The 27,190-nt window shown below is 38.5% G+C and overlaps 1 protein-coding gene across 3 annotated transcripts in view; it reads left to right on the forward strand.

Annotated features, from left to right (window-relative positions):
* Emcn (endomucin) overlaps nt 1-27,190 on the forward strand; it is a 108,145-nt gene that overhangs the window by 68,678 nt on the left and 12,277 nt on the right. For 2 of the 3 annotated variants that reach the window (XM_037207135.1, XM_037207134.1), the window contains 3 exons: nt 15,687-15,725; nt 22,152-22,241; nt 22,480-22,533. In XM_037207135.1, the coding sequence (XP_037063030.1) occupies nt 15,687-15,725; nt 22,152-22,241; nt 22,480-22,533 (183 nt within the window). Of the gene's footprint in view, nt 1-15,686; nt 15,726-22,151; nt 22,242-22,479; nt 22,534-24,026; nt 24,124-27,190 lie in introns of all 3 variants that reach the window. The other variant, XR_005091857.1, reaches the window with a different exon arrangement.

The following is a 27,190-nucleotide window of genomic DNA, read 5'->3' on the forward strand; positions in this document are numbered from 1 at the left end:
CCCTCAGTATCTCTAGGTTATTACTGAGATTCATGTATCATTAATAACATATCTAGATGTTTATGTGTTACAATGATCTATCCTAATAACTGGCAATTCATATATCATGTTATTTTTTAACTTTCCTAAACATTCTCTATATCTAAACCTTAAAAACTTTATATCCAAAAGCATCTATGTATTAAACTTGTCAGGAGAAATAAGTGATTGATTATTAAAAATAGCCAATGTAAAGTGAATTTCTTTTAATAAAGGAATGGTAAAGGGTCATTTTGAAATCTGTTAGGTGAACTATCTTTTACTTGAAATTGGATAGTAAGGCAAATTGTCTTTAAACCTGGTAAATGGAAATATAATCTAAATTATCTTAAAGCATAGTTTGGACAAAACCCTGGCAATAAGGGGTATGGCAGTTTTGTCCAAAGTGTAAACTTTTTAAATGTTAGGGGGCTAAGTAATGAATTGATTATATGAAATTTAGCATACATAGCATGTATATAAGTATAATTTTGTATATATTAGAGAAATTGAGCATTTATGATGATCAAGTTTTAATTTGTATCCTGAAAATTATCTCTAATAGGTATAGCTTAAGTACAACTTATCCTTAACAGTTTACAGTTTAGGTCGGCCAATCAATCAATAAGTTTTATTTCTTAATTATCTTTAATTAAAGTAAACTTATTCTTAACAATTTATAAGTTAGTTGCCCTTATAAGCTTAGAACTTTGGTTTTATACCTGTCATTTTATCCTTAAAAATATTAAGTTTGTCCTGAAATTTTTTTAATATAGAAACAGGAACTCTTATTCAAAAATATAGTATATGAGGAGAGCAACAATTTAATAAATCCTTTAAGGTGTATCATGAAATGAGATAAGCACAGTAAATTTACAGGCCCAAACTAAAACAAAGGAGGAGGAATTTTTTTTTTTTTTTTTTTTTTTTTTTTTTTTTTTTTTGTAGCAGTTGCAGCCTGTTTGTCCAGTCAGATAGCCACGCCACCGGGAATGGCAAGGTGAGGAGGAGAAGGGTGGAGCCCAAGTGAGCTGAGATGCAGATAGTTAGGTTCAGAGAGAAGAAGGCAGATGTTTAGGATTCTGACCCCCAAACGTCTTCAGGGGTCTGATGAATCCATACAGGTCGTAGTAGGGCGTCCCCTAACCAGGACCTGTTTTTTTGAAATGGGTTAACTGAAGTTCTTGTACTTGGCCAAGATTTTTGTAAATTACCAAGAACTTAATAGTCAACCCAGAAAAAGGAAAGAGAGAGAAAGAGACACTTTTTTAGGAGAGCTGGGAGTTGCCATTAGTCTTTAAATCGGCACTGGCTGTGAGGCTTGCATTGATTTAAATGAAGGCTGCTGGAACAGAGCTCCTAGTTAGCTGCAGGGCAAGTTTAGGGCTCAAGTTTTAGCCCTTAGATTCCAGTAGTTTTAGCAAAAAAGGCTGTTTGTAGCAGGACGCTGCTGCAACTATGGAGAACATAGTGAACTTCATTAGCTCTGGTTTATGCTCTCAGGAGGTCTGGTAGTGTGAGAATATTGTGTTACCTCCTTGTAAGACCCTGAATGAAGTAACGGCAGGTTTCTCCCTAAAAGGGAGGGGTTAGAATCTCTGCCGCTTATCATATTCTGATGGTAAATCAATTTCATAAGGTTGGTGGCTTTTAGGGGTCTCCTAAATCTTTCCTTACATTTTTTAGGGGGGGGGCTTTATGGGATTAAGATAGTCTTTGCTTCCTTATCTAAGCCTGTAAACAGACTAGAGCTGACTGAAATGCCTTTCGTCGTAAGCCTGTGTCCTGTAATTTCTATCAAAAACTGATTCTCTTTTGACTCGTTCTGACTCATGGACTCATGGTGCAAGAAGGATTTTTTTTTTCTTTTTTTTTTTGAGACAGGGTTTCTTTGTGTAGCTTTGCGCCTTTCCTGGATCGCACTCTGTAGACCAGGCTAGCCTCGAACTCACAGAGATCCTCACAGATCCTGTGGCTCTGCCTCCTGAGTGCTGAGATTAAAGGCGTGCGCCACCACCGCCTGTCCGCAAGAAGGATTCTTAATAGGGAAGGGAGATATTTAACTACTCACCACAAAGAGGCCTGGGGTTCCTCCCGGTCTGCAGCACCTTTGGTGAGGTCCGTCGGTAGCCGGCACTTCAGGGGTCACCTTTACGACTCCCCGGAGAGACTGCCTCTTCTCTGGACAGCCTCCGCCAAGCACACCACTGCTTTTTGAGTGTGCTTGGTAGATTACTCTTCCTGAGACTGGGTACCCAAGGGCGCCAGGTCTTGTATAATAATAGAGGGACCAGCCTTAATATTATACATCCCAGGGGCTCAGGAGAGAGAACTACTGACGGCGAGGACTATTATCAGGAAATATAATCTCAGCACACCGAGTTCTATAGTCCACTTGCTTTAATTCCTCTGGCATAACATCCTTTATACACAGCTTCAGTTCTGTTCTCATGTCTAGCTCCTTTCTTGCCTGACTTCTCTCTATATTTATCTACTGTCCCCTCTAGGTTCTATCTTAATTCCTTCATCTAGTTCTGTCCCTTCTAGGTTCTCATCTATCTAGTTCTTTCCCCTATCAGCTCCTCTCCCGTCTCCTTCTCTCTCATCTGGCTCTTCCTCATCTTGTTCTTCCCCATCTGGCTCTTCCTCATCTTCCATCTCGTTCCTCTTGTCCTCTCTTCTTGTCCTTCAATCTAGTTCTTCCCCGTCTCAGTTTGTTCCTCTCAAGTTCTTACCCATCTAGTTCTTCCATTCTCTTCTCTCTTCTCCCTGCCTCCTGGAAGTCTCGGAATATAAAGGGAGGGTCCGAGCTAAATTGTGTAAAGCTATTACTTAACGTCCACCTCTCCTAGGCGGTGTCCCTTGTGGAATTTACCTTAAGTCAGGTGACTTGCATGTGGGCTGTTACCATTGTTAGTCCACCTGGGACTAACAATAGGCGCCCACCTGGGTGGTGTTTCCTGTAGTCCTTGAAAGTGGCCAAGGGAGATAGATAATCTGATTCCAGAGAAAGCCTTTCCTGAGGCTGTTCTCCAAATACCTGGAATGTGTATGTCCAGAGAGTGATCAGTCTACACTGTTAGTCCTTCTTAGGGGAAAGTCAATTGGAAAAACTATGAAGGCACACATGATTTTCAAAACAGAAGACAGCTGATATATAACAAGCCAAGTAACACCAAAAACTCCTTGGGATTTGGCTTCCTCTGGAGGAATTCCCTGATCCCTCCAGGTAGTGACTTTGCCATAACCAGCTGAGTTCTTATGATATTCCTGCGGCCCGCAGCAGTTCCCCTTTTTTCATTTAGTTAAAAAAAATTTTTTTTGTAGGAAAGTGAATATGTAGATAAACTTAATTTTGGAGATTTCTGAAAAATGATAAGTAATGATTAATTAACATTGATATTTAATCAATATTGTACCTATAATATATATTTATAATCAATACTCTCTATATAGATGGCAGGCTGAGGATTAGTTTAACCATCTAATAGGTATAGCTGTATATAGTTAGAATATCTCTGTCTCCAAAAGGGAACAGATGATTAATCGTAAAAATCTATCCTTAGCTAGTATGGCATAATATGGTCAAAAGTGTCTGAATACTGTGATTGTAACTTATCAAATAGAAATGGTTAGTTTGGAACATTAACTCTATCTATTATTCTTTGGTTAGTGGTATTAATTTGGCTAACCTGTATTTTAAGGAGGCATAGTTAACAAGTTACCTGAGTCATGGGCACCTGTGGGACTAAGGCTGCAGCTGAAGCTTACCTAGTTTAAATTTGTAATCAATGCAATGTTAAACCACTAGTTATGAGAAAACAGTAATAACCTGTGTCAGGGTATACATGGCAAGACTTACATACAGAACAATTGTCATAAGTACATGAGGAGAATATCTGATAGTACATACATTTCAGGATCATGGGCAGAACTTATACAATCAACAATAGAGCATTTTTAAGGGCAGTCCAGCCCCTGGGCTGGAAAGTTCAGTTCACAAAGAGGGGTACGTGACAAAGGGGGGCAGTAGAAATCTCTCATGGTTACTTCCTGCGGATATGGGGGCGAAGCTGGGGGTCTTGAGGCCTGGGATGCAGTGGAAACCCAGGAAGCGCAGGCTGTTTCAGGCTCTGTGAGACAGGCAGTGTAGCAGAATTTTCTGTCTCGAGGGCTGGAGGGCGTGATGCAGGGTTGGGCCGGACAGCACATCGGTGTGGGCTGGAGGGTGGGATGCAGACCTGCAGCTAGACAGCATGTCCATGGTCCAGAGGATGACAACCTGTAACTCTTTAAATGGTTAGAATTTCTGCTGGAAACAAATATGTGTATTAATGGTAGAACATGCAGCTGAAGAGTTTTAAAGAGGAAACTTTTTCTCTTAGGCGTACCTATGGAATATTAAATGCATGGTTAGCAGATAAGAGAAGGGGATACCAGGCCAGGGAGAGGGAAGGCTCCTCCCCCACCCAGAGGAGAAAAAGAAATTTTGTAAGTGGGAGATAAGAACTGTAGTAGGTTGCATTCCTCCCAGTCCTTCTTGGTTTGTGAGCGTTGGCAAATTTTGATCTCCTGAAGCTTGTGAGAACCTTCTTAATGGACAAAAGCTTAGACATGTTAGCTATATAACAGAGGTAAATTTTGTCAGACAAAAATATGAATCCTTGGAGTCTCAACAGAATCAGGATAGCCAGAGAATGAAATCTGAAATGTGTCATTTATATATCTCTCAAGTCTCATTATCTTTTGACAAAAGTTAATAAAATACATTTAGAAGAGAATTATTATTTCTAATCATATTTCTATGAGTTTTATATCATTGATGAACAGTTCATCAAAAGGATCTGGAATTGTATCAATTTATTTATATTTAACACTCAATATTTAAGAATCTAGAGGTAAATAACAGTCTGTATTCAGTCTGGCAGCTTTAGAGTGCCTTTGTCCTGCAGTGGCCTAGTATATGGCGTGACCAGGCGATCCAGGATTCATAAAGGCAGGTCAATGTCCTGTGAAGACATGTAGGCATATCCTCCTTCTGACAGTATGAAAACATCAGGACTTTTTCAAATACCAGTGAGAAGATCACAGAGGCTTAGGTATGACTTTGTGGCTTGGCCTGGGAGTAATAAGGAATGCCTGTAGTGGGAGATGTGAAAAATCTAAGCGCCAATTCTTAAGAGTTCTTGAAGTATAAGTAAGGCTGTTGTCTATATGAGTTCTAGGCATTCCTAAAATTGAAAAGCAGTAAAAATAAAATGGTGTATTACTTCTTATTTCATAACCATAAATCATAAGTAAGCCTCATGGTGAGCTTCCATAGGGAAAGAATTTGTAATTGTTGGACAGACATAAGAAAAGGTGCCAGTATATCCTGTAGAGTTATTTGCCATTCTATAGACTCATAAGTTTCATAGTTTGGCATCATCTGTGCAATAAAATTATTGTAAGACACACACACACACACACACACACATAATTATTAGATTGGGGGACCGTGAGGAAGCTATAACTGACAGTTCTGAAAGTTAATCTGTATGGATAAAATGAGGAACTCTGTTCAAAGAATGAGTCCTGGATAAACAGAACTCGCATTTCCTGCTCTGTATGTCGGCTTTGGCCTCCATCATGGCAGGGTGAGTAGGCAAGCTAAAAGTATTTGAAATGCTGAAATCTTTAGGGTGAGGAGGCATGGTAAAGAAGCAATCTTGTACATCTATGGCAATTATTTTTTGGTTTTTGGGGATGGCCGTGGGAGATGGGAAGCCAGGCTGTGAGGTTCCCCTTGGCTTTAATAAATTATATTTAATTTCTTAAGGTCTTGTAACAGTCTATAATCCTGATATTCCTAAATAAAAAGATATTGGGGTGATTTAAAGACTGGTGGGGGGCTTTATATGCCCAATATTTAAGTTTTTCCTCCACCAGACAGGTAGCAATTACAATTCTCTCAGCATTTAAAGGTCATTACTTAACCCAGATAGGAGCATCAGATTTACAAGTAACGGAGTCAACAGTGGACAGTGGCCCCTAGGATAAATTTTGATACCTTAGGCTATGTCTGTCATGTATGATTTCTGGAATAAAGGGCCCAATTATGCCTTGAGCTTGTTTACTCAAGTTCCTTTAAGTTTAAAACCCATATAAGAGACAAAGGAGTAATAGTCATCTTAAGTACTTGGCAAATCTTTTCCTGAAATATAAGAAACAACCGTGCTTATGTCTAGCAAGCCGATTATTTTTCCCCCTGTATTTTAAGTGTTTAGTTGGTTTGGAATCCTGAATCCAGAAGGCCATATCATTGGAATTCACACCAGTAGCTCCCTTAGGCTCTGCCCTGCATGAATCTGAATTGTTTTTGTAGAGGGTTGTACAATAATCTTAATTTCTTTAGTAAAGTCAGGATCAACCTTTACTGGGACAATTTTTATACCTTGTACAGCAGAGGAGTTACAGCCTATATTTAGCCCCAGTGTCCTTTCTGGGGAGGTCCACAGACTCTTGTATTAAGACATAAAAGTCCATTCATAAAGCTTATATACCTCAGACCTCAATAAAAACTTTATCCACAGATCTAACTTAGGCATACATCCTCAGTATCTCTAGGTTATTACTGAGATTCATGTATCATTAATAACATATCTAGATGTTTATGTGTTACAATGATCTATCCTAATAACTGGCAATTCATATATCATGTTATTTTTTAACTTTCCTAAATATTCTCTCTATCTAAACCTTTATATCCCTATAAAAACTTTATATCCAAAAGCATCTATGTATTAAACTTGTCAGGAGAAATAAGTGATTGATTATTAAAAATAGCCAATGTAAAGTGAATTTCTTTTAATAAAGGAAAGGTAAAGGGTCATTTTGAAATCTGTTAGGTGAACTATCTTTTACTTGAAATTGGATAGTAAGGCAAATTGTCTTTAAACCTGGTAAATGGAAATATAATCTAAATTATCTCAAAGCATAGTTTGGACAAAACCCTGGCAATGAGGGGTATGGCAGTTTTGTCCAAAGTGTAAACTTTTTAAATGTTAGGGGATAAGTAATGAATTGATTATATGAAATTTAGCATACATAGCATGTATATAAATATGATTTTGTATACATTAGAGAATTTGATCATTTATGATGATCAAGTTTTAATTTGTATCCTGAAAATTATCTCTAATAGGTTATAGGTTAAGTACAACTTATCCTTAACAGTTTACAGTTTAGGTCGGCCAATCAATCAATAAGTTTTATTTCTTAATTATCTTTAATTAAAGTAAACTTATTCTTAACAATTTATAAGTTAGTTGACCTTGTAAGCTTGGAACTTTGGTTTTATACCCGTCAGTTTATCCTTAAAAATATTAAGTTTGTACTGAAATTTTTTTAATATAGAAACAGGAACTCTTATTCAAAAATATAGTATATGAGGAGAGTAACAATTTAATAAATCCTTTAAGGTGTATCATGAAATGAGATAAGCACAGTAAATTTACAGGCCCAGACTAAAACAAAGGAGCAGGAATTTTTTTTTTTTTTTTTTTTTTTTTTTAGCAGCTACAGCCTGTTTATCCAGTCTGTATCAAGCCAGATAGCCACCGGGAATGGCAAGGTGAGGAGAAGGGTGGAGACGACTCAAAAGCCCAAGTGAGCTGAGATGCAGATAGCAGATAGTTAGGTTCAGAGAGAAGAAGGCAGATGTTTAGGATTCCGACCCCCAAACGTCTTCAGGGGTCTGATGAATCCATACAGGTCGTAGTAGGGCGTCCCCTAACCAGGACCTGTTTTTTTGAAATGAGTTAACTGAAGTTCTTGTACTTGGCCAAGATTTTTGTAAATTACCAAGAACTTAATAGTCAACCCAGAAAAAGGAAAGAGAGAGAAAGAGACACTTTTTTAGGAGAGCTGGGAGTTGCCATTAGTTTTTAAATCGGCACTGGCTGTGAGGCTTGCATTGATTTAAATGAAGGCTGCTGGAGCGGAGCTCCTAGTTAGCTGCAGGCAAGTTTAGGGCTCAAGTTAGCCCTTAGATTCCAGTAGTTTTAGCAAAAAAGGCTGTTTGTAGCAGGACGCTGCTGCTACTATGGAGAACATAGTGAACTTCATTAGCTCTGGTTTATGCTCTCAGGAGGTCTGGTAGTGTGAGAATATTGTGTTACCTCCTTGTAAGACCCTGAATGAAGTAACGGCAGGTTTCTCCCTAAAAGGGAGGGGTTAGAATCTCTGCCGCTTATCATATTCTGATGGTAAATCAATTTCATAAGGTTGGTGGCTTTTAGGGGTCTCCTAAATCTTTCCTTACATTTTTTAGGGGGCTTTATGGAATTAAGATAGTCTTTGCTTCCTTATCTAAGCCTGTAAACAGACTAGAGCTGACTGAAATGCCTTTCGTCGTAAGCCTGTGTCCTGTAATTTCTATCAAAAACTGATTCTCTTTTGACTCGTTCTGACTCTGACTCATGGTGCAAGAAGGATTTTTTTTTTTTTTTTTTTTTGAGACAGGGTTTCTTTGTGTAGCTTTGCGCCTTTCCTGGATCGCACTCTGTAGACCAGGCTAGCCTCGAACTCACAGAGATCCTCACAGATCCTGTGGCTCTGCCTCCTGAGTGCTGGATTAAAGGCGTGCGCCACCACCGCCGTCCGCAAGAAGGATTCTTAATAGGGAAGGGAGATATTCAACTACTCACCACAAAGAGGCCTGGGGTTCCTCCCGGTCTGCAGCACCTTTGGTGAGGTCCGTCGGTAGCCGGCACTTCAGGGGTCACCTTTACGACTCCCCGGAGAGACTGCCTCGTCTCTGGACAGCCTCCGCCAAGCACACCACTGCTTTTTGAGTGTGCTTGGTAGATTACTCTTCCTGAGACTGGGTACCAAGGGCGCCAGGTCTTGTATAATATAGAGGACCAGCCTTAATATTATACATCCCAGGGCTCAGGAGAGAGAACTACTGACGGCGAGGACTATTATCAGGAAATATAATCTCAGCACACCGAGTTCTATAGTCCACTTGCTTTAATTCCTCTGGCATAACATCCTTTATACACAGCTTCAGTTCTGTTCTCATGTCTAGCTCCTTTCTTGCCTGATTTCTCTCTATATTTATCTACTGTCCCCTCTAGGTTCTATCTTAATTCCTTCATCTAGTTCTGTCCCTTCTAGGTTCTCATCTATCTAGTTCTTTCCCCTATCAGCTCCTCTCCCGTCTCCTTCTCTCTCATCTGGCTCTTCCTCATCTTGTTCTTCCCCATCTGGCTCTTCCTCATCTTCCATCTCGTTCCTCTGTCCTCTCTTTTAGTCCTTCAATCTAGTTCTTCCCCATCTCAGTTTGTTCCTCTCAAGTTCTTACCCATCTAGTTCTTCCATTCTCTTCTCTCTTCTCCCTGCTCCTGGAAGTCTCGGTATATAAAGGGAGGGTCCGAGCTAAATTGTGTAAAGCTATTACTTAACGTCCACCTCTCCTAGGCGGTGTCCCCTTGTGGAATTTACCTTAAGTCAGGTGACTTGCATGTGGGCTGTTACCATTGTTAGTCCACCTGGGACTAACAATGGGCGCCCACCTGGGTGGTGTTTCCTGTAGTCCTTGAAAGTGGCCAAGGGAGATAGATAATCTGATTCCAGAGAAAGCCTTTCCTGAGGCTGTTCTCCAAATACCTGGAATGTGTATGTCCAGAGAGTGATCAGTCTACACTGTTAGTCCTTCTCAGGGGAAAGTCAATTGGAAAAACTATGAAGGCACACATGATTTTCATAACAGAAGACAGCTGATATATAACAAGCCAAGTAACACCAAAAACTCCTTGGGATTTGGCTTCCTCTGGAGGAATTCCCTGATCCCTCCAGGTAGTGACTTTGCCATAACCAGCTGAGTTCTTATGATATATTCCTGCGGCCCGCAGCAAGGCATTACATGTAGATTCATTAATTTTCTCACCCTGAGTCTCCAGTTTGGGACTAAGGTGTTGAAAATATGACATTCTCTTTGATTCTCTTTTCATTTCCTGTACTATTGTGGTTTGGGCCCCACATGTGTCCCTTGAGAGCGTGGTCCTCTCGTGGCAGTATGCAGAGGTTGGACTTTTGGGTGGTGATTGGCTCATGCAGGCTCTGGCCTCAGGATGGTGTGTTACATTTATGGATGGCTTTGCTGAAATGGCCTCTGCCAGCTTGGTCCATTATGTTCCATGGCACACTGCCTCACCAAAGCCCAAAGCAACACAGCCCAGTAACTGTGGACTGGTGCCTCCAGAACCGTGAGGCAAACATGCCTGCCTGCCTTCATGTTTGTCTCCCTTGGGTGGTTTGTCACAGCAGGGGTAAGCTTCCATGTGGGTACATTTTGTTAGTTTCTGCAAACAGATAGGAAAGAGCGATGGAAGACGGGAAGGTAGGCAGCACTGGGCAAGACCAACACATGGCCCGTGGGTCACGCGTAGCTGAGAATACAGCTGAACACACAGTTGGAAACTTACTGAAAACATTAGGGGACATTTTTGAGATTGTTTTTTAAATTGTAACTCAATTGAGCAAAGGTTCAAGTGTAGATCATAATTTCATATTACAATATCAAGAGATGTTTTGGTAGGAGAAGCGAATTTGGTGTTTTTAACCAGATTAGAAAGAGATATTCTATACATGCCCAGAAATCATCAAGAAAGGAACATCATTATTCTTTCTCCCTTGAATGAAGTCTGAAATGGCTGGGGAAAGAATATGGAATAAGTTTATGGATTGATGGTTCACTGCAAATAATTATGCAATAAGGAAATTTAATTGCTAATCTATTTATTGTATATAAATGTTATCATTAATAATTTATACTATAATTGTTATACATTTCTATTTTATAATGGTAGTGTTTATATAAAATAAAGATATTAGCAAATAAACTTCCTTATCACAGAATTATTCCTGGTTTAATGTGGAGTTTACTGCTATACAAGAATGGTTGATTTCACAATAACTGAGTAGACATTTTGTAGGTGCTACTATCTGACCATGTGAATGAGCTACACCCAGGCCTTTGTTCTCTAAGGCACCACACCTGCCTTAAGACAAAGGTATCTCTGATCATGCCCAGAGAATGTTGGGTTAGTGATTATGAGTAATGATTCTTAATTCAAAGGGCTTAGTTAATGAAAAGAAAATTAAATGCAAACATTCATTTTGTTGTGGCTTTTGGCCAGCTATGGAACTCCTCTGAGCCTTAGGTTGTTCATCAGAGCAGTGGTTCTCAATCTGAGTCATGACCCCTTTGGAAAAGCTCTATCTCCAAAAATATTTACATTACAATTCATAACAGTAGCAAAATTATAGTTATGAATTAGCAACAAAAATAATTTTATGGTTGGAGGTCACCACAACATGAGGAACTGTATTAAAGAACCAGTTGTAGCATTAAGAAGGTTGAGAAGCACTGATCTAGAGAATTGTTATAAGATAAAATCTGGCATGTGGCTATTGCTCAGTAAGTAAATAGTCTGCTGTGTAAGCATGAATACCTATGGTCAGATCCCCAGCACCACCCTAAAAAGTCAGGCCTGGTTGTATATACCTCTAACCCAGGGCTGGGAGGCAAAGACAGGTGACTCCATGTGCCTGCTGCCTGACCAATGTAGTCAGTGGTGAAGTCCAGGTCAACCAGTGAGAAGCCCTGACTGTGGCAATATTTTGTTTGTACTCTAACAAATAAAACTTGCCTGGAAATCAGAGTGCGAAGCTAGCCACTAGAGGCCAGGGACTGGTGGCACACACCTTTAATCCCAGCACTTGGGATCTCATGCCTTTGATCCCGGTATTTGGGAAGTACAGGCCTTTAATTCCAGCATTTGGGAGGAGGAAACAGGAAGCCATATGGCTGGGTGAAGAAAGGAAGTGATAAGGAGGGTGGAGACAGGAGCTCAGCCCTTTTCAGTCTGGGATTCCTAAAGGTAAGTAGTCTTTCCAGTGGCTGGGGGCTCTGCTTCTCTGATCTTTCAGCTTTCACCCTGATATCTGACTCTGGGTTTTTATTATTAAGACCAATTAGAATCACACTACACCTGACTCAAAACCTAAAGTGGAGAGCAATTGACAAAGACACTCAACATCAACCTCTGAACTCCACAGACTCATATGTGGACACACACACACACACACACACACACACACACACACACACACACCGATATATACACATTGAAACCTCATGGACATCAAACTGAAAGGAAATAACATCCTCATTGGATGTTCCCTTCAAACCATCATAGAGAATCTATCACATTCAATGCTGTCATCTGTCATCCTACAATTTAGAAATCATTAATTTGTCTGATTGCCAACTCTGTCAATGCTACTTTATGAACTGAGCCATTTACCTGTGACATCCAGCCGAGGATTTAACTATAACTTTCCCCTTTTGCAAGGAGGGGAATCTACAGAATAAGTCTTAGTCACATGCCCTAGTTTAGACAAACCAAAAATAATCTCACGTCCATGTCCACTGCCTTAGTGTCAGATGACAGAGTAATACAATGGAAATTGTTCATAGCTCATTTTTCAGTAGAAGTAGATAATCATATATTTTTTAAAAAAAGCTCTATATATCCTTGCTCCTGCATTTAGCATCACATTTTATGTACCACTATAGTGTGTTATCTGTAAACACAGTCTCTGCTGTGAAATAAGCAAAGTTATTTATTATATTGCTGTTAAAGCTTTCTGATTTAAATGATAACGTTTAAGTTTAGCTTTGGATATATATTTGCAGTTTTTAAGACCACAGTTTCATATTGCAGGATCAAACTCAACAACAGACTTCAACACTTCTGTCTTTTACTGATCATCCAACTGAGACTATTAGCAAAAGCCTCCCATATGCATTTGCAGTTTGACTTCCTTCTTTTCCTCTGCAATCTGACCGTGGCCTTCTGACAGCACATATGTGTCCTTACAGTTATAAATAAAGACCAGAGATACTCACACTTAGCCATATGCCATGGCATTCATTTTTACTGAGATTTTTGTATCCTCTAAACTGCGTTTAGGTTAAATGTTGGATTCATTTAAAAAGAGTTTGTTGTCTTCAAACTATTTCCTCTATTTCAAGAAGGAAGCACACATTTCTTTTTGCTTTTTGTTTTTCCTGAAAGTACTGGAGGTCAGATCCAGGTGTTGGGCATACTAGGCAAGCACTCTTCCACTGAGCTATACCCCAATTCCTGATTTATTGAGAGACAGTCTCACTACAGAGCTCAGTCTAATCACAAACTTGTGATCCTCTTGCCTCAGCTTTCAAAGTGATGGAGTTGCAGGCTTCTGCCATTAGGCCCAATCATATTCTATTCTTGATTAAGTACTGAAAATTGCAGAATTTTGTCCTCAGTACTTTATTCCTCCATGTACAGATATATGTATGGACTTTGACCTCGGACTATTCAGAATTGGTGTGTTTCTTTACACTCCAGCAAAGTTTCAGGACACAGTTACAAAGAGTTCTTATCTATTTTACATTCAAATAAAATTATTATGCATTTTGGAGGCTAAAAGAAATGCAAATAAAAGAGAGCCAGAAGGTTTTGTCTGATTCAAGCTTAAAACTGTTCATTCCCATACAAGTCTATCATCAGGAAAGGTTGTGACCTGATATTAATAAAAGGAAGAAAGGGTTTTGATTTTCTTTGTATTCTAATCCTAGCTGCTAATAAATATTTTAACTGTATCTCCCAAATGCAGCATTATGCCACTTTCAAAAGTTTTTTAATTAGTTATCAAAGCAGGAATTAATTATATAAGCTTTATACTTAGAATATTTAGGGAGAGAAAAACTGTCTCTTTTAGTAGATGGGTTTGGAATCGAAGTCCTGAATTGTCATTGTGGTTCCACCTTTAAGACAATAATTTGATTTCTCTCAGCTAATATTTGCAGTTCTACAAAATGGGAATAATATCTTTTATAAACATCAAATTTAAAACTCACCATTCTTTTCCATATACCAGAGACATACTATGGCATATCCTAAGGATAGGTACTAGAATCACAGATCTATGCAAGACAGAAAATCTATCCTCAGGGAAACACAATCCAGCCAACAATAACCCATTTTTCAAGCAGAAAGTAAATGTTACTGTAGTAATAAAATTGCAATGGTGCAAATCAAGTCAAGGAACAGACTGGTGTGAAAGGGGGTCCAGAGACAGTTCAGTAAGGTAGCTTAAAAGAACACTGAGGCACGGGGAAAAACAAAAGAAGTCCAGGTCTGGAAGAATTCTGTATCTTTGAACCTTTGGTCTGTCAACACCAGGTACAAGGTAGAGCATAAAGAGGGAGCTAATGGGTCAGAGGACTGAAGAGTGAGGTAAGGTTCCTGATAGTCTATGAAGACTGGCTAGCCACACTAAGAAACAGGCAAGGGCTGGTGAGTCAAGGTTAACTTTTAAGAGATTTTCCTAAGCACTCTTGGGAGCTACATGAATAAACTTTTACTCTAGAGCTTCGGAATGTATCAAGGCACACAGAAAGGGGATTTCAGAAGGGCTACTGTTTTCTGGCCTTAAACAACTGGGAGACAATGGTCCCTTGCACTGATCCAAGAAGGTTGGGGAAGAGGTAGGTTGGAGAACACCATTCAAGGGATATGTTGAAATTGAGATGCTAATGTTGGCAGTTGAATTGAATATACATGGAACACAAATAGTTTGTAAATGTTTTTAGGCTTCTATTTGTTTTAGAAACATTTTCTATAGTTTTTCACAAGGCAAATCCCCTTCATGGTCCATGTCTTCAAAGTTACTGAAAAGGATTTTTTGAAGATTCTGTAAAATGACTTTCCTTGTTGACATCTCTTCTGGACTATAGCCATCATCCAGAAATCTCTTAAGTTCCTAGCATAGCTCTCTGATTCTTGCATCTTCCCCAGATGATAAGATGCATTAGGTCCTAACAGGATGATAGATCAGGGTAGCCCCTTCCGCATAGTAATTGAAATACCTGTGGTTCACTGTGTTGTGTTTAGGTATTTCATTTGTAAGAGTATGTAAAAATTAACCTGGATCAAGCCAGAGAAGCAAAATATGCCCCCTACCTATTTTTCTAAATAAAGTTTTATAAAAATAGAATTATATGCTTTCTTAAGGAATTGCATATGGCTGAGTTCCTTATGTGTTCTTTAGGTATTGTATATGGCTGAGTTCATTATGTGCTTTCTTTAGGTATTGTGTATGTATGACAAAGTTCACACTAAAAACCAGAGCTGAGAAGTTGCAGCAGACACTTCATAGCACATTAAGCCTCGAAGAGGAAGTTACAAGCCAGGTAGAAGTTACAAGGCTGGTGGATCTCTGTGAGTTCAAGGCCAGTCTGGTCAACAGAGCTAGTTCTAGGACAGCCAAGGCTACACAGAGAAACACTGTCTTGAAAACAAAAAGAGGAATTTACAATTATAACGATTTATACCTATGATGATACCATAAGGAAACTGTTGTTTAAAAATTAAGAAAAGGGAAAAGACCAAAAAGTTAATTGATTCTTGTTCTGAGGTTTCCTGGAATCATAAAGCTCCATGATTCTATAACTTGAGGGACAAATGTATCTAAAATAAGCTGATGTCTATAAAACTTACCTTTGAAACAACTGTTAAACCAGATATTATATTCAACATTTAATTTTAGTGTTTTTATTTTTCCCTTGAAAGCTGAGAATCAGAGTTCAATCAAAACACCAGAAGTACCAGGTAAGTTCATTTTCTCTTCTCTGAGTATTCATCAAATACCCAAAGAATGTGATCATCTAGGTGTCTCTATATGCACACACATATGTGAGCTTGAAAGCAGGGAGAAATAGAAAATAATACAGGACAATTAAATGATGGGAGGCATCAAGTGTAATAGGTGAAAATAGGAATATCAAGGATAAGCCTGAGGACTCTGGTGGGGGTAAGCAGAGCCAGTCCTGGGGAAAGAACCATGCCTACAAATGTCTTTCCCAGTTCTGGTTGTATTGGTCAATGTGTCCTCTCAAAGAAGTACAGTCTCTTCACCTACACAAAATATGGTCCTGACATCCAAAAGGATGCTGTAAATAACAGTTAAAACCTCATTTCTGGCCACCTGACTTTTACTCTGAATTAATGTCCAATAGTGTTCCTAACAAGATGAAAGTTGAGGATCTCCACTGAAGATTGTCTTCTGACCTCCATATACGCCATTAACTCATACTCATATTTACAAATATACATGTGCACACATACACATGCACACTTCATATATAAACAAATACAAAATTTAAAATGAGCGTATTTTAGAAGATACAAAAAAACTGGTGTTTCTAAAGCAGGAAAAGTCAATGTTCCTACTCAAGGCCATGAGGCAGAGGGATTTTCCTCTTTATTCTACTCAGGTCTTCAAATGATTACACACTGGGGAAGGCAAACTTCTTCATTTTGTTTACCAACTCAAGTATTAACCTCAACCAAAAACATCCCATAATAAGACTTGGACCAATGTCTGGGCACCCTGGAGGTACATATGGATAACCATCACAGTTGTATCTCAGTTCCCCTGTAATGGCCAGCACAATTTCTAAAGATCTCGTGGTACCCCTCTTCTTCAAACTTGTGTTTTAGAACAATGATTACAATGTGGACATTAAGCTTGGTAGAAAAGTAGAAGCAAGAACAGACAATATATGACCAACACACCAAATCTTTAGAAAGGAGGAAGGGCCGTGTTCACTGTGCCCTCCACCTCCAGGAAGCTGTGGAAACTGAGGCATGCAACACTCTGTGCAGAATATTATCCATTGAGTTCTCTATCATTCAGTGACAGAATGTTGACATTCCTACTCAGTGAGGACCCACTCATGCTAGGATATACCTATCATAAGCTGTCTAGAGTCTGTAGTTCAGGGTTTTATAATATCAAAACAGTTAACTGGCTCTAGAGCTTTCATTGAAATATTTGCTCTACAGCCTACTTACAGTGTGATCTTGAGAGGATGTTTAATCTCTCTGAGCTTCAGTTTTTGCTTTGAAAAAATGAGAACAATAACTCAATAATAATTGAAGCAGTTACTCTTTGTAAACTAGAATAATATCTGATATATAGTGTCCTATACAAATTTGAAGTAAAATCCTTCTTAATATTTTTATAGATATATTGATAATGGCAGAGAGAGAAAATTTTAAACCTTTTGGAATTCAAAGAACAAATTTTATTAACCTTATGGATAATTATATATAAGCAAATGGGATAGTCTTACTTAAAAATCTGTTTAAAAAATCTTAAAAATCCTATGGAAGCCAGGTGGTGGTGCCAAGAGTGGTGGTGGCGGTGGTAGCGGCGGTGGTAGCGCATGCCTTTAATTCCAGCACTTGGGAGGCAGAGGCAGGTGGATCTCTGTGAGTTCGAGGCCAGCCTGGGCTACCAAGTGAGTTCCAGGAAAGGCACAAAGCTACACAGAGAAACCCTGTCTCGAAAAACCAAAACGAAAAACAAAAACAAAAACAAAAAGCCTATGGAAGAATAGAAAGGGAAATAGAGATAGTTTTCAAGTGTGTTTAACTTACATTTTCTCTCATTCATTCTCAGACATGTTTGCCTCATCTGCCTGAGCCACACTATTTCTCATCCTTAAAGCACAAGATTAAATATACTTTCTCAGGGATAAAATAATCTGGAACTTAAGGAAGTACTAGTATCCTCCTTTGTTTTTTCTTGGATCTCATGCATAAGTTCCTGAAATTTAATAACTATTTAAACTGGATAAGAAAGGGGAAATCTCCTCCCTCAACATCAACTTCTATAGAGTTATCTAAGCTAAATATATCTCAGTTCACAATTATTTCCAGGTATATAAGAGTATGTTATGTCTCAGGTTAATTACCTTGATGGCTCAAAGCAAAAGGATAGATAGTTGAGATAAAACTTTGACATTGCTGTAGAAGTTCTCCCAGTTCGGTAATGTAAGCTCTGAGGAGATGCAAACTCAATCTCAACCACTCAACGGCATAAAAACTCTCCTCTGGTGTTCTACCTATTAACTGGAAAGAAAGTTCCATCATGGGTATATGCACATAAAAGCTATGAAAAAGAAGAAATCATGTGACAAGAATCTAAGTTCTTAAAGCTGGAAGAACATTCAATGATCCTATCATCATATTTCCCTCTGCATGCATAGCATTCACTATCTGAATGATGTATGTTCTAGTTGATTTTTATAAAAAGTTGTTTTCTTTTTGATAATGCAAGTCCCACATAGACTCTCTCCTTGTCAGGATGTTTGACCAATGTGAATATCTGTACTTGTGTAAGTTTGCCTTGGCTCTTATTTCCTGATTCTGATTTATTCTATAATAAATTATAGAATTTCTTCTATACCCACACAGTATACATCATTACCAAAGCTTCCCAAATCTTTCCTTTGCTGTGAAGAGTAGCTTATTCATAAGATTTCGTAAGAGGTGGCACAGGCCCACTCATCATGACTCTTGGAATACTATTATGTTTGTTCTTCAACCCTGGTTTCATCTGGATCAGTTTGGAATCCCTCAGCTGTATCTTACACTGTGCTGTCTGTCCTTCAATATTTACTGTTAGGTACAGAGTGGGCCTCTATTTGTGATTATTATTGAATGACTATAAAAAGAAACAAAGTAACATGTCAGCATGGATAAGGAGGGTCTCACACAGCTCCATCCTTAGATAAAGAGCTACAGGAAATTAACAGATGCTCGGAGGGGGGAATCAGTTTTTCCCAGCTACAAGATTCCTAATTTGTTATCTAATACCAAGCGTTCAACATTAAAAATATATAAGCAACACTAAATGGACTCAGCAGGTTTTATTTATATATTTATAAACATGTATAAATATAATAATTACTAAAGGGGGAAAAACAATGGAGATAATACCTGAAAGTAAGTCAGAGAAGCCATCAGATAGCAAGAGAAATCTGATGTGGAGAGAGGGCAGGAGAGGACAGCCGAGTGGAAGCCTTCTAGCTTGACATTCACGTTTAGGAAGTTTGAGAAAGGTAATCAAGGAATCCTCTAGCCCAAAAGCATCTTGGGAGGCATTCACAACTCTCAAGAAACAGTGGGCATGATTGTCCCTGCCAGGCTGACACTTGGCTTTGATGAGCCTTGGGGCAGTACAGCCTCAGGCCAGCACAAGGTGGAATTCAGAAAAGTGGGGAACCTCAGCCACCTACACTTCCATAACTTCAGTCCTTTGAAGACCATTCTCTAGTCAAGCTCTGATTCCTTAGAACAACAGTCAAGTCCCCTGTTAGTAAAGTTCCCAGTGACATAGCAAGTTTACATGTATGTAGTGACACATGCCTTTGATCTCAGCACTCTGGAGGCAGAGGCAAGCAGATCTCAGAGAGTTTGAAGACAGCCTCCTCTACCTAATGAGTGCAAGACAGCCAAGACTACATAGTGAACCCTTGTCTAAAACCACAAAAGTACCACTGTCAGGAACTATTAGCAAAATGTGAATCATTTCAGTAGAATAGGCTTGGTTCCAAGAGAACTTGCTTCACATAACTTGCTCTGAGTTTTGACATAAGTTTGTAAATTGCATTTAAATTGTAACACAATGCCTCTAGAATTCAATAACCATCACAATCCCCAAAATCAGGACCCGCATACAAACTGTGTGATCTAAGAGTGACATGTTTTCCAGCTTCTTCCACTCCTGACTGGAGAAAAGAAATACCGAAAAACATGGAAATGTCTGAAAACTCAATTTAACACAGCTAAATTCTGAATTTTTAAGGAAATTAGATGAACTCTCTTTAGTTGGAAAGTTCAACTTTCTAAGAGACATAATCATACATTATAGCAATATCATACAGCATATATTACATGATATTATATAATTTAAAATAACCATACTGGGGCTAGTTATTCTCTTAGACAATTTAAATTTATTCTTTCTTAATCTTTACAGCAACAATATGATGTAAAACTATTTTAACCCCTTTTACATATAAGAAAATCAGACAAAAAGAGGTTAAGTAACATGACAAGCCTCTTCAGGAAGGAAGTTTTATAGTCAGAGTTTAGCTTTCAGAATCATGTTCTTAACTACTGCATTATTCCTCATCTGACCCTTCTCTGACATTGCTACTTAGGTAGAAATTTGTGGTAGCAGGTTTTCAACACAATAAATGAAGATCATCAGACTACACTATGAATCTCTCTGTTATAGTCACAGAGAGAATAAATGTTAGGCTCACAAGCTTTATCTAAGTACCATTCAGTCATATGATCATGCTAAAGATAGGGTTTCTCAAATTGTGGGGCACTAATAAACACCATAACAAGTACTTTTAATTAAGTAGAAAAATATAAGAAATGCAAACACCAAATACTATTACCCACAATACAGGTAAACACACAGGTGTGTGTGTGTGTGTGTGTGTGTGTGTGTGTGTGTGAATTCAGAAAAGATTTCTTAAGTAAAAATTACAGTTAAAAGGAAAACAAAAGTAGAAATTTGGAAGTTTCTGTTTTAGCAGCGTTGATCATTTGTGTAAGAAAGGTTAACATGGCAATCTTCCGGGTCGTGGTTAACTCGTGGTTAAGGGTTAACATAGCAGTAATTACTGGCCCTAGGCAATCAACACATTTTAACTCAGAAAGCTTTGGCATGGTGTCATTTGAATCAGAAATAATCACTCCTAAAGCAACTCTTGGCCTGAACATGAGGAAGAAATAAGGTGGGATATGGAGTCTTGGAAACTAGCTGTTGGTAAATCCCAAGACCATTGGTTATTCAGCCAACCATCTTATCCTCTTCCAAAACACCCAAAAGACTATTTATCCCCAAATAGTCCTTGACACTGAAAATCACAACTAACAGTACGGAGCTTTCAGCTAGCTCCCACTCTTTCACTTAATATTCCTTTTTTTGCCTGCTTTGTACACTAGCCTGACATTTCTCTTTGTTCTTATGGGCATGTATCTAGCTCCCTCCCACAGATCTCTTGCCTGGCAAGCACAGTGTAGACTCTCCACATGATTCTTCCCCCACAGAGCATACAGTGTGTGCTGTGCTGTGGGTGGCAAAGGAGGAGAGAGCAGCCATGGCAGCCCTAGAAATATCAGTCTCACGGGTGTAATTATGCAGGGCCTCAGAACTCCTCACAAGTCTTAAGCAGAATGAATGTCTCCATGTAGGGACATGGTCAGCCTTGCTCTAGTGCACACAGGCTGAAGCAGGAGCTACGTGGGAGGTATGGTGAGCATTACACCTTTTGCACTCTGGGAGTTTTGTGGAAATATGAGCCAGCAGCTATGATAGAAAAGAGAACTTTCCACCAGGAGGGACAATTCATTTCCCAAAATTCTAAATTACATTTCATTTCACGATAAGTGTGACAAAATTATAAAGCATTCAGTGTTTGTATTTTCTTTCTTTTATTGATATGCCATGTATTATGTTACATATATTAAGCTATGTTGTCTTACATTTTAAATTATTCATAATTTTTATTTATCATAATAATCTTGTTAGTCCTCTGATTGAATATGGCAGACATTTCCCTCGAAGGAAAAAAGGTTATGGTCAATGGAGGAGAAAGAATCAAACAGCCATTATTCCATGGAAGCTGGTCATATGGCTACAGAGCTTCACAGAAGGAAATGAAGGAATCTCCATTGGTTCTCCCCCACTTATCATCAAAGCCTTCATAGGGATCATTTTTCTTCAGCCACTGTGAAATACCATAAAACCTGAAGTTTTCTGCATTTACATCTATTTTAAGCATATGTAATGGACAAAACACAGTTTCCCAAAGGTAAAAATATCTGAAAAATAATTAGTGTTTATCATAGATGTACATCTTGCAAGAACCTCCTGATTTGAGTTCTGTGCACTATGGACTAGAATATGAGACTTGCTCAGATTTTCTTGGCGAGTTCTGCTCTGGACAGCGTGATACTGATATCCAGTTTATGTGATGCCAAAGTCAATCATTTTTCCAGAAGAAATACATGGAAGTCAAGTTCAGCAATACTATTTTATACATTCTATTATATAAAACAAAGTGCTTTCCCAGATCTTTCAAAATGTAGACTGTTTAATCTACAAAGAAATCCAATATGAAGACTTAATGCTCTAAACTGAGTCTGGGTTTGTGGTTTTTCCTATAGTTGACACTCAACTGCCAGATGCCTCGCCTAAAACCATCGTGCCACCCTCAGCATCACTAACAACTGCAAAAACCATCCCACAGCTGCAAGGTATGATTTTTCATGTACCTGAAGAGAAACTAATTCTATTTTACTGTTCTTTATGAAATGAACACTATCCATCTTGATTTTCAAAACATAGCTCTTGCATGGTGAGGGGAAAATCTTGCATTTGTAACATCATAACTATAAATCATGGATATTTCCTTAAATGGGAGTAGAGGGAAGGTTATATGGATTAACATATTTATCAAAGGTGACTTGTTTGTTTTCTCTCTCGAAATAACAGACACTGAAGATGGGAAGATCACAGCCACTCCATCAACCACCCCCTCTTACTCTAGTGAGTAACATATAAATCTCCATTCATGGAAAGAGACTTGCAGAATATGCAAATAAGAACAATGAAAGGGCAGGGTTATGGACAGCCTTTCCTCAACTTCACTCAGCCTGTAGTTCCAATAGTTCAAACCACAGCCTGCTTTAAAAATCCCCCCATACAACTGATTGGAATTACTACACCATGGCCATTTTCTTCCTCTCTTTTCTTCTTGTTTTTCTTTTTCACTCTTGTCCTAGTGGTAAGCAATTACCAAAAAGGACAAATAATGACTTGGTGTAACTGTATTCAATTACAAATCACCATACTAATACATTTTATCCAAATCATCATGCCATACCAACATATCCATCTTCATTTGTCAATTGAACATTCTTAAAGCAATTAAATTATAAAAAACAATAATTCTTTTTACCTTGATGAAATTTTGTCATATAGATGGCAGTTAATTTTACTTTAACTTGAACCTATACAAGCAATATAAGACCTTAGAGGTGTGTTAAGTCTGAAAAAATAAATAATAGTTCAGCTGTTCCCTTAGCAATTAACAGTAAGATGAATGTTTGTGAAGCTGGAATTACAAATTATTATCTTTGGTTTCAGTACAACCATTTCATTAAAAAGGTATCACAGAAGGAATGACATATTGATTCACAGTATTTCCGTTTTGAGGAGGAAATAACATCACTCAAGATCTATTTTAAAGTGTGCTTTAACATTGCTTCCTGAAAGTGGAATGTAAGCTGCCCTACTGATGAAGTAAAATATTATTGCCCCTTGATAAATAGGCAAGAAGCATAGAGGTGAGGAAATGGAATACCTGACTAACTCTGCCTCTCACTGCTCCTTTGCTTTAATCACTAAACTTTTACCCCTGAAATGACTCACTGAAAACTCAAAAACCCTCTTCTTAACCAAAACAGGGAAGCTTTCTTCTGACTCACAACAGCAACACACCCTTTGCGAACACATACCCAAGTGTGCATACCTACCTATTGGAGCTATGTTGTTAGACATTCTAAATTGCTATCCAATCAATCTACTTAAGTTCTTTTCCATATTTTCTAGTTTTAAGGTAACATGTTGCAAAGATACAAGTTTCAGCCTTAAGATTAGAACCACTCAAGTCAGCTGCATATTTTTAAGTAATTTAATAATAAAATACAAAAAAAATATAATGATTGAGTACAGTTCTAACTCTAATCTAGAGAACTGTTGCCTCTAGTCTCTCTCCTTATGCCCCCAGCCTCTGGGAAGATGGGCAGCCATCTCCTTGAGGTTTGGAAGTTTAAGAAAGGCTACAAGAGTGACATCAAGTGGATATGTCAGAAATGACAAGCAGAGCAAATCTGTGAATCAATTGAATTATGGCCCGGAATATAATAGTGTTTTGATAGAATGTTGTTTAAAGAAGGAAGTGTGCATGTTTTGTCCAGTGTGGTCTATTTGTATGGGATTAGCATCACTCCAGCTGACAGTGTCTCCAATAATTTCAGGTATTATTTTGCCCGTGGTTATTGCGCTGATTGTTCATAACACTCTTGGTATTTACTCTGGTGGGTTTATATCGAATGTGCTGGAAGAGAGACCCAGGTAAGTAACAACCTTTTGTTTTGTTTCATTTTGTTTTCCCAGAAGTAGAATGGGGGTTTGCTTAGTGCAACCTTGAACTTAAAAACTGTCAAAGGGAATAAGAATGTTGGTGACAATGCCATGTCACCCGATCACAAAGAGCAGGGGGAAGAGGCGGAGAAATTCTCTGCGTGCTATTCAAAGTAAGGAGTGATGATTCAGATCTATTTAGAGTGAATATAGATCAATTCTTGCTAATGAAATAGCCTCAACTGTGAGGACAGTCACAGATCTATGCTCCAAAGACAATCATTGTGCCATAGGATGTGTGGCCCGGGGCAGAGAATAAGCAGAGGAGTGTGGAGATTTACTTTCGAAGTCCATAATCTTAAAAATCACACTCTGGGACCTACGCCCTGCTTGGGGCCTCGACTTCTTTCCAACACAGACATCTTCTTGGTGGTGTCATGCAGTTTATCTTTTCTTTAAATAGACCTTCTATTGGAGGGTAGACTGCTATTTTAGAGTAGATGAGTTATAAGGATGATACTTTCCCTCATATTCCTCATCTAGAACCCACCACCGTCATCATAAATTCTCTGTCATCATTATCATCTTAGTGTAGAACAGTACGGTTGTCTCAACTAATGAGCTGGTGTTAATGAATTATTCTAAACAAAACTCTCTACGTGATTTGTGTTCCTTCCTTCTATGTTTAGTTGTCCTCCTAGTCCACGGGTGGTGCTGTCTGTTGAGTTGATGCTCTGCCTGTACCTCCCTTGGCTCACTTAGCTCAGCTATTCCCTCTACCACATGAACTCCAATTCATTAGGAGTTCCAGTCCTCTGCTCTGGATGTGCTGTGATGTTCAGGCTTTCGTACATTTACCCATAATTACCATTTTCCTGGAACATCAAGCCTACCCACCACTTGGCTTCTAGAACACACTTGCAACTTACCCTAAAGGATTCCACCAACAATAATCTATTCTACATTTTGGTAACATACCACTTCATTAAGCAGAACAGATTATACCATTAATTTTTACTCTACAAGCTGGATTAACAGCTTCATGGTATTATAAATTTTTACTTTTTTCTGTGCCTGCATCGCCTGTGAGCCCAGCTCACCTTGAATTATGCCTGATATATAGCAGTAGACTTTTATTCTCTGCTTGTTGAGTTAAAATTTTTAAATGGCCAGTGAAATAGATCTTCCCTTTATTTTCATTCTAACTATTTCACTAACAAAATTCTATCTAAGCCTCTTAAGCTGTTAAGAAGGTAAAAGGTGCTTATTTTTATATGGCTTATAAGCTGCACAGTTACTTTCTTACCCCAGGACATTAATGACTGTGAGTTCAGGCCAGCCACTGACTGTGCATCTCACAGACAGTTGGAGCAGATCATGACAGCAAAAGGAGAATTTAGCAGACCAAAACAGTGGCATTCATTTGAGCTCTGGGTGGAAAATAGGGAGAAAAAAAAAACAAAAGAAAAAGAAAACAATGTGCTTTGCTGTAGGAGTGAGTGAATAAATCTCATAATGTCTGAAAGTTACTTTCTTATCCCATTCCCAAAGAGGAAATAGTACTTGCATAAACCAGCCCCTCCTCCTGTCACCCGTTTTTAAGCCACAAATCTTATTTCTATGGGAATATAGCCATTACAGTATCACAGTTGAAGCCTGTGGGTGTTGAGTCTATGAGATGGATAAAAACTAATATGTTAAATCTACTTATAAAAATACTGTGTACTGAAAAAGAATTGTTTAACTGGAAAACTTTGAAAATGCATGAGGTTAAGAGTGACATTTTCTATTAAAGCTGACTTTAAATGAATAAATCCTTACCACTCTGAAGAGTTATTGTGAAGATGTATGGTGCTCTAAAACCAAGTGTGGAAATTATGTAATCAGGCAGGTCTATTTGGTTACTGTTAGCTTTGTTTCCACACAGAGTTTCCAGCATTGTTATCTTTAAATTAGCGCCATTAAACACCTGCAGTTAATCACTCTTTAAGTACATGGGGGAGACTTCATTACATTCAGAAAATTAATAAGCCCGTTCTATTCTCTGGTAGACAACATGAATCAGAAGTTGGAAATTAAGCTTATCTGAATAATGTTTGCCATAGATTGAGCTTTTAACATAAGCATGGTATATATGCAGAAAGTTTCTCCATAAGCATCTATTTGCTAATTAACCCACTGTTACCATACTCTAAGTAAAATGCTAAAACAGGCAATCAAATATTATCAGTTCACTCTAAATGGGGACTATGAACATCACAGGTAATATTGCATTTGGCACTTATGGTAATAAAAACATACTGCTAGACCCTGCTAATGGGGAAAAACATGGTTAGACATCATTAGTGAGCTGCATCAGGGTATGATGGGTTAATCTTAGGTAGTTAGAGTTCTAGTTGGATGTCTTGGGTTGGGCAAAAGAAACAGAAGCAATTGTCCAAGTTTTTATGAAAATAATAACACTCAAAGGCAGAAGAGATATGCTCAAGAGGCTTGTCCCAATGATCGGTTAGGTTAGATATGAAGAGAAACTGCACAGGAGCCAAGTGGAAAGGGATATAATCAGGGGCAAAACAATGGAGTGAAACAGCTTAACATTTGCTTCAGGAAAGCCATGACCCTACAGTAGGAACCATCCTCACAGGGGTTTCTAAACATGGAAAGCTAGCTGCCTCAGTGGCACTTTGAAGGCCATTCTTGGGAGGCTGGATCAATGGACTGTGATTTGTCTCCCAAAAAAAGAGCAATGCATAAAGGAGAAGAGAAAAGTCTGTTCTCCAGTTGAAAACGGCAACAGATACTTTGAGAAGAAGTTTCTCACAGATATCAAATATATGGAAGTTTCTAGTGTCCATGTGATAGACAATCCAAGATGGTACATTCGCAAAGTAATGTGATGCTATATGATAAAAATTAAACCAGAACCAAGTTCTTGGTAGTTTATTTAACAAGGATTGCTCCTTGTCAGGGGGAATGTTAACTGTGCCTGAGGGAATGTCTGTGGGTAGCCAGTAAGATTAAAACTGGTTCTAGAAGGAGTTTTAACAGAAAGCAGTCC

The sequence above is a fragment of the Peromyscus leucopus genome, chromosome 6 (genome assembly GCF_004664715.2).
Source record: "Peromyscus leucopus breed LL Stock chromosome 6, UCI_PerLeu_2.1, whole genome shotgun sequence".
NCBI classification, from domain to species: Eukaryota; Metazoa; Chordata; class Mammalia; order Rodentia; family Cricetidae; genus Peromyscus; species Peromyscus leucopus.